We start from the raw sequence: 13,107 nt of genomic DNA on the forward strand, positions 1-13,107 counted from the left end.
TTCTAATCAAATAAATGCTACATCAAATTAAAAAGTCTTACAATACCTGTCTTGATTAGTAGGAACTATGAGGTTTGCAACAGGAAACAATATTTTGTTTCCATTTGAAGTAACTCTTTCATTATTATAAAACAGCACTACAGTGGTACCTCTGGATACGCACACCAATTGTGTATCCTTCAGGATGCGAACGTGGCAAACCCAGAAGTATTTTTCTGGGTTTTGTCACGCGTGCATGTGCAGCAGCAGTCTACCGCGTTGTGCACATGTGCAGAAGCAGTCTTCCGCCACACGCGTGCATGCGCAGAAGCGGTCCCTCTGGTTGCGGAAACCTCGGAAACTGACCAGAGATCCAGAACAGATCCCGTCCGCAACTGGAGGTACCACTATATTTTTGCTAGTACAGTGGAACCTTGGTTCTCAATGAGCTTGGCTCCCGAACAAATCGGCTCCCGAACGCTGCAAACCCAGAAGTAAGTATTCTAGTTTGTGAACGTTTTTTGGAAGCCGAATGTCTGACGCAGCTTCCACTTGACTGCAGGAAGCTCCTGCAGCCAATTGGAAGTCGCGCCTTGGTTTTCGAACCATTTTGGGAGTCAAACAGACTCCCAGAACAGATTAAGTTTGAGAGCCAAGGTACCACTGTGCAGGCATTCACAAGACCTGCTTGTGGGACTGTTCCCGTGACTGGCTGGATTAATATCCAATACACTTAAACCAGTGTTTGAAATTAGGCAGGCACATTTTGCACCTTGCTTTCAACCACTTGCAACCAAGTGAATATGCCTGGGTGCTAGGATAGCACTTGACACTTCTACCATCTGCAGGTGCATGCCTGGGGATCATTGGATCTGAACTGTTTTCACAAACGAATACCCAGTGGTATCTTTCTAGAAAAAGGGATGCTGGAACTCACCATGAATACCTCCTTTTTTCTCTTATAATGGCAATGGCGCCCACCTAAGAGGTGCCAGAACAGAGTTCCGCCAAGTTCTGACTGAAAAAAGGCCTTGCTAATACCCCAATCTGTAGAATTCTATCAGTTATATTTTATCAGCACAATCAGAATGAATTTTTTTCTGTGCAGTCTGAGCAGGGGCAGTCACCATTGAGAGACTGAAAAAGACCAATATATGTGTGGACTGTCCCTGAATCAAATGACGTTTCTTTCTTGAGTTATCAAAGCTCAAGGTTGTTATCTGAACTAGCCAGATGCTTAAGTGAGAATCACAATCAGTGCATCGTCTGAGAAATAAGACTTCAGAACTGTCTTGCCCCAAAATGGCAACTAAGCATTCCATTTTGGTGACTAACCTTGGTTTAAGGAGCCATTTGGCACCTAGCTTATATATCGGAGTTCCTAACACTGATTTAAACCAGGTTATTCATTACCTCATGTATTAAGCAGCACATGAAGAAGTGCTTATGTTGATTCTATTTAATATGTTACTTCTGGAAGCAACTGAAATGCCCAGAGAACAGCTACTTGGGGATTAAAACATCATTCTAACATAGCTCAGCAATAAGGAACAAAAGGGAGTTTCAAACAGATAATATTCCATAGGTCCAAACCACTATCCTTTCACAAAATAAAGCACTGCTAGTTCATAGGGGGGAAAACCCTGCCCAGCTTACAGATGGATTGATTTCATTGCTGCAGAATAACAGGACATTACTTAATATAGCTAGCCAGTAGCCATTTTGCATACTAGTACATTTTATATTCAAAGAGCGTAACAGAGAAATGGCCAAGGCAACATTGTACATTTGTGAAATGAGTCAATTTACCCAAGAAAAGGAAACGGAAGTATGGGAAACTGTGTTTAATAATTATGTTGGTGCCTCAGAAGGAATCTGTAAGCTGATCACCCTCAGGCAGATCTAAGTCAGTTTGATCAGGTTGTGGAAAGCCAATTTCTCTGAAAGGCACATGTAAAAACTGTGTGCAACAACTCCTAGGATAGATTTTCATTACTGACTCTGTGTTAACACACATTTGACTTGAACTGACCCAGGCTAACTCTTGAGCATGTGCAGTGGAGCAGTATATCGCCATACCTGTTTGGGGGACTGTTCCCGTGACCAGACTACCTCATCGCATCCATTGCTTTACGACTAGTAAGAACTGTACACTGCTTTAAGAAAGCAGCGCTACAAATGAAGGCAGGAAACTCAAAGCCAAACAATGGCAACACCAATCCTAGACATACGAGGTCTTGGGCGCTTTATCCGGTACCAGCAGAGAGGAAAGAGATTGATTCATGGACGCAGCAATTTCCCTTCTTGCCTGCCTTAGCACTTACCCTTATTATTATCTGTGCAGAGCTCAACCTAAAGACCCAAAGGGCGGAGTGGCAGAGAGAGAGAGAGGTCACCTGCTCTTCCTTGATCTCTGTTCCGCCCTGGGCTCTTCTGCAAAGCGATTCACACGTACACCCGCCACCATCATGACACGTACGTTAGCTCACCCCCACCCACTCTTCCTTTTACCGGAGAGAGACCAGGGAGGGGCTGCGAGGGGGGCTCAGGGAGACCTGGAATCCCCCGCCAACACCCAACCGCACCGAGAAAACAGCGCTCCGCTCCGCCGCAGCGTCGCGTTCACACGCCCCAGACGACTCGCCTCCCGCCAGCGCTCCGCTTCCCCCGCCGCCCGAGTTCTGGCGGAGACGGCGGGGCTCAGCGAAGAGGAAAGGCTTTTCTCCCGCCCTGCTTTCTCCCTCCTTGGCTCCCCTCCTTCCCTTTCAGGCGCGCCGACCCCGACACGGGAAACCCACTCACACAAGCCGAGAGCCGCTGCCAGCAGCAACGAGCTGAGCCAGGCGGCGAGCGGAGCAGCGCCTTGCCTCGGACTGCAGCCGCCGCCTCCTCCTGGCGCCGTTAACGCCGCCACCGCCACGGTCGCCGCTGCCATTTTCCTGCCTCCACCTCCTTTTCCTCTCATTGTTCCACCCCCGCCCATGGTTGGAAGAGGGGTGGGAGAGCCGAAAGGAACCTCCACGCCGGTATTGAGCCGGAGCGCTGTCAATCACGCACACCTCCTGAATCCAGCGTCTTCCTTCTGGCCAGGCTCTGCCCTTCACTTCTCACGTCGCAGGGCGATTGGGAGCTCGGGATTTCACTCAGCCATGGGAGGGGCCATTGAGAAGAGAAGCTGCCCGCCCACTTTGGGCGCCTGTCACGTGACTGGAAGCTACCTTGGGGCTTTATTGTGAGGGCTGGGCAATTGCAGAGCGGTAGCTTTGCCATGGCCTGTTTTCGACAGAAAGGTTGTGGTGACGCCGGCTCAGTAGTAGTAGTAGTAAGGCGTCACCGTGGATCTTGTCCTTACTGGGGGTTTTTAAGGACTTGCTCCTCGCCACTCCACTCACATCTGTGCACATTTCCGTAGCCTGACATGCGGAAGCCCTCTTGGTTCTGTTCATGGCCCATATCGCTGCATTCATCATTTAATACTAGTTGAAAAATTATCAGTTTCCCCCATTAAGTCCTATGAAACTGCGAGCAGAGTTTAACAGGCTGCTTTCACTAAGTTTGGGGTCTGGCATCCCGTACAGTCAACCAAATAATGTTGGGAGTATTTACCTATATAGAAAATAAGGAAGTGTATATAAGTATGGGGAAAGGCAGCATCGTGCCACAACTTACAGCTAGCAAACAGTATAGTTTGGTAACTCGTATATTCACCAACGTTTAAAGTTCCTTTAAAGCAGGACAGTTGCTGTCATAAAGAGGTTTCCTTTTAATGTTGTTCCATTTATGCCTTGGAGGAGTGTTAGGGGTTCAAATACTCCACAATGCAACGTTTTGTTGCAGGTCCCACTTTTTCCCCTCCTGATAAAGACACACAAACACCAGGTAAAAATATTATAAGCAAATGTGTCAGGAGCATTCCAGCAGTAAATCACATTATACCAGTTAGAGTTACGTAATTCTTTATTAGCAAAAACATCTGCACAGACTAAACAGAGTGTTGGGCCTAGTGAGCATAGCAACTTATCTCCAGTAGGTCCTGCTTCCATGAAGCAGTCAGTGAGGGGAGCTGTTACTGTTGAGTAGGCAGGCAGGAACTTCCAGTAGTAGTTTGCAAACTCCAAGAACCTCTGCAAATCCTTCTTAGTCTTTGGTGCCTGCCAAGACGCCACACTGCTGACCTTGGCAAGATCAATCTCCATCCCTTTGGGGGTCAAGCAAAATCCCACAAAGTCCATCATCATGACACAATGCATACTCCTAACCCTGGAAGGAATTTTATGGCATATTTGACATACTCAGCGTCTCTGAAAAGAGGTAGTGTGAAGATAGCCATCGGTAGCAGCTTGCTTCCTAGGGCTACTGTTACTCTTGGCACTGACTGTGGAAGAGCCACACTTTCTTCACTAACTTTGTACAGGGCATCCACACAAAGTCTTGAACTAAACGTCTTCTCTAATTTTACCCCTTCCTCTTGAGTCCAGTTTCTGCCTGGACATTGAGGTCCAGCGCCAAGGGCCTTCTGGCGGTTCCCTTGCTGCGAGAAGCCAAGTTACAGGGAACCAGGCAGAGAGCCTTCTCGGTAGTGGCACCCGCCCTGTGGAACGCCCTCCCACCAGATGTCAAAGAGAAAAATAAGTACCAAACTTTTGGAAGACATCTGAAGGCAGCCCTGTTTAGGGAAGCTTTTAATGTTTAATAGGTTATTGTATTTTAGTGTTTTGCTGGAAGCCGCCCAGAGTGGCTGGGGAAGCCCAGCCAGATGGGCGGGGTATAAATAAATTATTATTATTATTATTATTATTATTATTATTATTATTATTATTCTCTTCCATTTTTGTCAGAGCTCAGAGAAATCTGACCTTTTCTTCCTCTGTAACTCAATGGAATAGCTTCAGAGTTTCCCCAGATGTAGATGGTCTCTTCTGTTATTGTTCCAGACAAGTGCAGCTAGTCACTTTCTTTATTTTTTTATGGAAATAAATTTTATTTAAGATTCGACAATAATAATAAATCAACAATAACTAATACAGTACATCAATTCATTGCAGTTGACCATCTTTAACAATAGTTAACAAACTACAAAACATCACTTCTGGTTAGTCAACTTTTCTTATTTAACTTTATCTTTTTCTTAGCTGATCAGAAAAAAGGAGACTAAAAGAAGAAAGTGAGAAGAGAGAAAAATTTAAAAGAGGAAAAAAGGAAGAAAAAGAAAAAAGGGGGGAGAATAAATAAATTAATAAAGAAAAAAAGAAAAAGGATAATAAATACATTTAACTTCCAATTAGACTCATTGTATTATTATTTCTATTGTTCTTTCACACACAGTTCCAAATTACTGTATTACTTTCTTTATTTTTATTGGCTATCAAAAACATTATGTTTCTTACCTTACAAGGATCATTCTAGTTCTGCCAAGAGATGTTTATTATTACAATCGTTTTCCAGGTATTCTTTAAAGATTTTCCAGTTCCCTCTAAATCTTTCTCAATATTCCAAAACTCCTCTCTAGAAAACAACTCTATCACTTAAATACTTCCCTTTCATAAACATCCATTTGTTTTCTTTCTGCCCGCTAAGTTGCAATGGAGGAGGCTTTGTGGACACCAGAAGTCCTCAAGTGAGCCACTGAGCCCAAGGACACTGCACCAGTGGCTTCAATGCACTTCAGCATGGGCAGTGAGCAAGCACTGCTGTATCCATCAAAACTGTATAGAAATATACCAATTAACTCCCACTTCCACAATGTCTGCATAGAAAGGAAAGGAAAGGAAAGGAAAGGAAAGGAAAGGAAAGGCGTGCACACCCTACAACACAGGTTTCTGATTATCATTTATAAAAACCATGTTACTAATGAAACATTCACATTTTTAGAGTGTATATATATATATATGCTCCTTGAAATGTGTGTGTGTGTGCTTCAATCCCAGCTATAAGAATTAATATCAAGGACAGTGGCATCTCAGTGCCACTGCAGGATGAATGGTTAATTTATCCTGACAGACACTATGGCTTTAACTGAGGCATCTAATCATAGCCTGCATTTTTATTGAGGCTTGATCAGGGCCTGTATTTTAAAATGAGCTTAAAGATCTTCAAATGTTTCATGCCAGGCAGAAGAGCAGCTGCCTAAGAACCTTGGCAATGTTTTTCCTCCTAGACAAGGGGGCCCCCTGATTTATAGCAGAAAACAATTCTCAAAGTCAAAGGGAATTACAGGCTGACAGCCAAGGTTACACTGACCCTACATATTACAGAAGATAAAAAAAGAGATAAACATAATTAAGAGTGGGTAAATAGTAAAATAAAACCATGTGCCTCCCATTAAACTTGAGCCATATTTTCCTAAGGTTCAAAGGTCAAGAGCAATGGAAAAGCATCTAGCTGGCAGAAAGGAAGAGAGTATTTTCTAAAGTTGTTTCTTTCTTAAACTGAGATCCTTTTAAGATTTCTTTTCCTTTTAAAAGGTTATTTATGTTATGTATTAAATATATTGGCTTAAATGTAATTATGCAAAGGAATTAGAAGCTAAGAAATGTTAAATCCTTATGCTAGATTCTTATTTCATGTAGTTGGGGGAGATCACAGGGGCCATCAGCCACCAGCCTAGCCCCCCCTGCCAAGCAGGAAACATCATTAGAGCATACATATGGTTGTCAAGCTTTTGTTTAGAGACCTCCAAAGGAAGGAGATCTTTCAATGATGATCCTTGACATCTGTTTAAGATAAAAATTTAAGATTAACCATCTGTTTTGGAGGGCAATAGGGCGAGGTGAGCTGGTAATTAAGGTTCCTTGTTGAGACACATGTAAGATATATTACTACTTATTTGTCATTTATAGATAGAAGAATATATAGCTTTTTGTTTCCCATAAAAGGACAAGAGGAAATGGGTGTATCTTTTGTGATTGGTTCTAGCAAACAGCCAATAGGAATTTCAACCAGGCTGATTGGACAGAGGCAGCCACAGGAGGAGCAAGGGGGCTGGATTAAGGAAATATAAGTGCTGGCCAGAATGGCAGGAGGCCAGGCCAGAGCTTGGTAACCATATACCACTGTGCCTCATATTTATTTGTCTGACAAATAAATTATTATTTTAATTTCTCTATTGCTGCGTTGAATATTTCATTCCAGCTAAGCGTTAACCACAAGCAGGGTGCTACATAACAACTGCATATCAAGTTCTGATCTGGGCTTTGCTCTGGCCTCACTGGATATCACAGGCAAGCCAATATTTTTCACACACACCCTTCCTATCTGTAAAAAAACTTCCAAAGTTGTTGGAACCATTTAACTGATAAAATGTTTCTGAAGCAACTGAGCACTGCAAATGAAGTGTTATGTAATTACCAAGCATTCTCATATTAATTATTAATCAATTTAAAAAGCTCAAAAAGCTAGGACAATATTTTGTCTTATTATTAATAGATCTGGCAAACTATCTTAATATGACCTAGCAGTAAGCTATATTAATAGATGGAGACAAAAGTCTGCATTGTATAATACTGGGACATAAAGTTTGAAGTAAAGTAAACATGAAATAAATGAAGAAAATGAATTAAATGAAGAAAAAGGGACAATGATGAGTGCAAGCTGTCAAGACCGATCACCAGTAACTAATTAAAACAATCATAATTTGTAAATCTAATATTCTAATTTAAAGAATGTACAGTGTAATAACAAGTTACTTAAATGTTTATTAACATAGAAATCATATTAATCAAAATGAGTGCATACTTAATAGGAATAACTATTGAATACCTAGAAATATTTGTGTAAGTCATTACAGAATATTGGTAGACACACAATTTGGTAAGATCTTTTGTTTGAAATATTTTTTCTTATGTTTCTATTGGTTGCTGAAATACTTTATACCGAACTATGGGTGTCTTGGTTTTTTTCTGATTTCCTTAAGGAAAACATATGTTTAGCAAACTAATTATACTGTACCAATGGAAATAAGGAAAAACTTTAATTATGCAGCCTATATCTTCATTTTGCAGTGTTACTGTTGTGCACCATTCATTCCAATTTTACAAGCTACTGGGAGGAGAAAACAATGTGTAGTTCAGTGCAGTCCTGTCCCTGACTACCTGGACAGCTTTTGAAATCTCAGGAGGCATTACCCACATGTTTTCAACCATGTTATCTTCACAGTGTAAAGGCTAGAAACTTGATTGTGTGTCTGTGTGTTTTAAGTGGAAGCTTAGATTATCAGGAAGCTGAGCTGACTAACCCTTTACCACATTCTGTGCTTATTCTGTGCTTCTACAGAAGCATGCACACAATCCAGACACTGCATTTCCTGTGTTTTGCTGAGCACTGCAGAAAGGCAAATGACTGGTCCAAAACATTTTCTTTACAGCATCTTTTTGAACTATAGGTCTTCCTGCACACATCCCTGTTTCATTGACCCCATCCTTTTGTTCACAATTACGCTGTGACCCCCTTCATATTTCAGCAATATGGTAAAATTAAGACATATATCCTAGTTTATTTATTAGGATTTAGAATCTATTCTGATTCCCCTCTTGTTTTGCCCTTGATACCCATTAGGCAATAAGCAGGGACAGTCTGACTAACAAAAAGAGGAACCTAAAGACTATCAGATGACAGGCATTAAAAAGGGAATCATCTAGCCCACTAAGGGAAATATTTGTTAGTTATTTTATCCGCACATCCCAGACAGACTGGAACCAAAATACACTCTATTCAGCAGATAATTATGAGAAACTTTCACATCTCTACACTGAGACACAGCAGCAGTCAGTACATGCAACTTCCTGGGGAACAGATTGGAGACTTTGCATGCTAGGCAGATCCAGTAGGGAAGATTCTTATGATTCCCCATATGTTACTGCTTGTGAGCATGTTTATTTCAATATGTACTCATTTACATGTAAGCTGCCTTGGTGTCCTGGAAGGTATAGCATAAATTACTGTAATAAATAAACAGGGTTAAGGAATTATCAAGTATTGGTTAAGCATTTTGGTTTATAAGAGTATTGTTCCTGTGTTAGAATGTGACCTACCAAAGGTTCTCTTTCCCATAATTCTAAGAAAACAATAAATATACTTGATTCTGTGAAGTTATTGTTGTTGAGTTTTGCAGAGTATTATAATGTCTGTCAGTGCATAACAGCTTAGTCCATATGGCAAAACACACTTCCAGAGGTATATTGCTGAAGAATGGAAGTTGGTCATGCCTAATCCTCGTAACGATGGTTCAGAGGACCGGTCTACTGAAAATGCTCTAATGTTCCTCCAGGCTATAGGTCATCAGTGTTTACCTCAACCTACGAATTTCTATTTAGGTTTCTAATTCAGACACATGCAATGTGGGCTCAAGTTCCTGATTCATTTAATGCCTATTCATGAGCAGCAAGTTACTATGGAAACTCCCACATTTTATTTTCAATACTGGAAGGAAACATAATTTCAGTGAAAGGCAACACTTAGTGACTCCTGGAATACTTGGCAATCACCACTCCTTTTGACACTGATAACTTGGTTCTCTCCTTCTCATATAAGTACAGTACTTATGGCACTTTGGGATATTGATAGTCCTAACAAGACCACAATGCAAAACAGTTTGAGGAAAAAAGAGAAAGACAGGGACACACAAAGCTCAGTTTGGGCTCTGTAAATCTATCTTAGAATGCTGGTTGCCGTTCTTCCTAGATATCTGATGTGGCAGAGTGTTTCTGCCTGTGTTCCCCCTGTATATTTGGAAAATAAATGCAATCATTACAAATTTCCAATAAGCCTCCAGTGATGTCCTTCCATACACACTGTGTCTCTTTAAAATACCTCCACACTGTATTACACACTGTGTTCCTATAACTTCTCTCTTGGAAAATGTGGTGTGTAATGAAATATATTTTGGGTCTGTAGCAGTCCAGACTTACATGGAGAGCCACTTTGAGGTACTATAGCCTAGTGTGACATACAAGCTTTGGGTCTGCCTCTTTGTGACCCAACAACCAGTGGGAGCTGGCAAGTGGATCAGAGAGAGAATGGAATTTAAGTTAGAGGCTGACAGTCAACAGATAGGGACGTCTGAGAGAGCACAGGCAGGGGTTGTCTGTGGGCTAGGCAGGGATCTGGGTTTTAGAATTAGGGACTTTCTGTCTGTCTGGAGAGAAGGGTTCTCTGGCTATCTGAATAGGCTCAAACGGGCTACCTGTTAGAGCAGGGGTCAGCAACCTTTTTCAGCAGGGGGCCAATCCACCATCCCTCAGACCATGTGGTGGGCCGGATTATTTTTTTTTGGGGGGGGGGAATGAACGAATTCCTATGGTCCACAAATAACCCAGAGATCCATATTAAATAAAAGGACACATTCTACTCATGTAAAAACACGCTTATTCCCGGACTGTCTATGGGCTGGATTGAGAAGGTTATTGGGCCGCATCCGGCCCCCGGGCCTTAGGTTGCCTACCCCTGTGTTAGAGGGAACAGATTGCTAAATGGCTTTCAGTTAGTGTTAGGTCTAACCTGTGACTGAACAAGGGTTTATCTATCTATCTGAGGGAAAGTTAGAGGGTTTGGAAGTATTTTATGGCTAGGGTAAAAGAATAGACATCCTAAAAAGAATCTCTTTGTCCAGTGACAGTTTGAAAGCGGTAAGACAGTTAATAAAGTGTCTCTTTGTAACAAAGTATTTTGCCTTGCAAAAGTAATCACTAAGCAATGACTTCTTCAGTGTAAACAAATTAAATTCCTGCTTTGTTTTAAAAGTGCCTCGTCCTTACCTAGTTCTTCTGAGTAAGGGTTGAGTGGCCAGATTACTCTTTACTGATTTGTAACATCTTGCTGCTGGTAAATAACCACACTACCACAAACAGTTAATACTAAAACCTTTGCTGGGGAAATAAAGCGAGGATATAACCAATAAAAGGTAAAGGTAAAGTGGCCTCTGACCGTTAGGTCCAGTCACGGACGACTCTGGGGTTGCGGCGCTCATCTCACTCTATAGGCCGAGGGAGCTTCAGGGTCCTGTGGCCAGCATGACTAAGCCACTTCTGGACCAGAGCAGCGCACGGAAACACTGTTTACCTTCCCGCTGGAGCAGTACCTATTTATCTACTTGCACTTTGACGTGCTTTTGAACTGCTAGGTTGGCTATATAACCAATACAGTAGTACCTCGGGTTAAGAACTTAATTCGTTCTGGAGGTCCGTTCTTAACCTGACACTGTTCTGAACCTGAAGCACCACTTTAGCTAATGGGGCCTCCTGCTGCTACCACGCCGCCACGTGATTTCTGTTCTCATCCTGAAGCAAAGTTCTTAACCTGAGGTACTATTTCTGGGTTAGCGGAGTCTGTAACCTGAAGCGTATGTAACCCGAGGTACCACTGTACAGTATAACTAATATTGATATAAACAATAGTACACCAATAGTGGCTATGTTATCCAGCACCCATCCTAAGTGAAGATGTCTGTCACAACTAGCTTCTTCCAGTTGTTTTGCCTGTTTCACAGTCTGCTCCAGAAAATGCCATTCAGATGTTGTACTGGGAAAAGAGATTTCTCCTAGTCCTTTGTCCTATTAATAGTTGTATAGAGTACTCCCCTCACAAGTCACAGTGTGTTATGTGAAAGTAACATGCCTGTTGTGATAGACACAACACTCCTAATTATAAAGAGAAGCTTGCACAAAAACAATGCAAGAATTGTGTCCTGAATGCTTATGCTGCCATTACCACATATTACTATAGTTTTAGAAGTTGAGTGTATGAGGTGCTATGTTTATCTACAACCCAGGTGAAATTTTGGTCTGGCTCTGCAGAGAACTGTAGCCCCTCAATAATAACACTGCCCCACCTCATCTTGCTTGTGTTGACAAGGGGAAAAACTTACATGGAAGAGGATGGTCAAAGGCCTGGTACAGGTCACCAAGGCATTCAATAGGGTCAAGCAGAGAGAAGAATATTATTCTGTCCCTGCCTCATGCATTCTAGTCTTTTCTTTTTCAGCCATTTTTAGTAGGTAGGCAATTGCCATGAAAGGATAGCTTGTCTATTCCCCCAATATTTTTTTTACTGTCTCTCCCATGCTGTACTCCTGCGTAGTGAGACACGCCAGAGGAAGTATTGCAGAAGTGGATATACTGAAGTTTATGGCACCTAAACAATATGGCAACACAGACTACTAGCCAAACTGATTTCTCTAACAGGATAAAGGCGGGGGTCCTATTTTAGGAACTGCATCAGGGCCCCCAACCACATTAACCTGGCTTTGGAGGGTTAACTCTAAGTATGACTATTACTGGATATGATTCACTGTGCTTAAGTGAACAGACCCCAAGCTTTCTGACCCTAAGGTAAAGGGACCCCTGACCATTAGGTCCAGTCGTGGCGCTTATCTCGCTTTATTGGCCGAGGGAGCCGGCGTGCAGCTTCCGGATCATGTGGCCAGCATAACTAAGCCGCTTCTGGCGAACCAGAGCAGCGCACGGAAACGCCGTTTACCTTCCTACCGGAGCGGTACCTATTTATCTACTTGCACTTTGACATGCTTTCGAACTGCTAGGTTGGCAGGAGCAGGGACCGAGCAACGGGAACTCACCCCGTTGCGGGGATTCGAACTGCCGACCTTCTGATTGGCAAGTCCGAGGCTCTGTGGTTTAACCCACAGCTCCACCCGCATTCCGAATTTCTGACCCTAGAGCACATTTAAAAGTTTAAGGCAGGGGTCAGCAACCTTTTTCAGCCGTGGCCCAGTCTGCTGTCCCTCAGACCATGTGGTGGGCTGGACTATTTTTTTTGGGGGGGGGAGAACGAATTCTTATGCCCCACTAATAACCCAGAGATGCATTTTAAATACACATTCTACTCATGTAAAAACATGCTGATTCCCGGACCGTCCATGGGCTGGATTGAGAAGGTGATTGGGCCGCATCTGGCCCCTGGGCCTTAGGTTGCCTATCCCTAGTTTAAGGCACTGCGATGGGCACCACGAAATGACCATTTCACAGAAGAAAACCAGGTGATCCTCAAAACCACATCCAAAAGCAAAACACGGGGTGGGGATTACAGAAGGGGGGGAAATCAGACCCTGCCCTGTAGGAATGGCATTCACATGGTGAGAGGCACACCTCACCTGACACAGACACGGCACAACTTGTC

General features: G+C 42.7%; 1 protein-coding gene across 2 annotated transcripts in view; it reads right to left on the minus strand.

Annotated features, from left to right (window-relative positions):
• LOC307215521 (myelin protein zero-like protein 1) overlaps positions 1-2,977 on the minus strand; it is a 30,144-nt gene extending 27,167 nt beyond the window's left edge. For both annotated transcript variants that reach the window (XM_079974858.1, XM_079974859.1), the window contains exon 1: positions 2,782-2,977. In XM_079974858.1, the coding sequence (XP_079830984.1) occupies positions 2,782-2,962 (181 nt within the window). In that variant the 5' untranslated portion in view covers positions 2,963-2,977. The remainder of the gene's footprint in view (positions 1-2,781) is intronic.
• Positions 2,978-13,107: the final 10,130 nt, after the last annotated feature.

This window comes from Podarcis cretensis, assembly GCF_951804945.1.
Source record: "Podarcis cretensis genome assembly, chromosome: 4".
Classification (NCBI taxonomy): domain Eukaryota; kingdom Metazoa; phylum Chordata; class Lepidosauria; order Squamata; family Lacertidae; genus Podarcis; species Podarcis cretensis.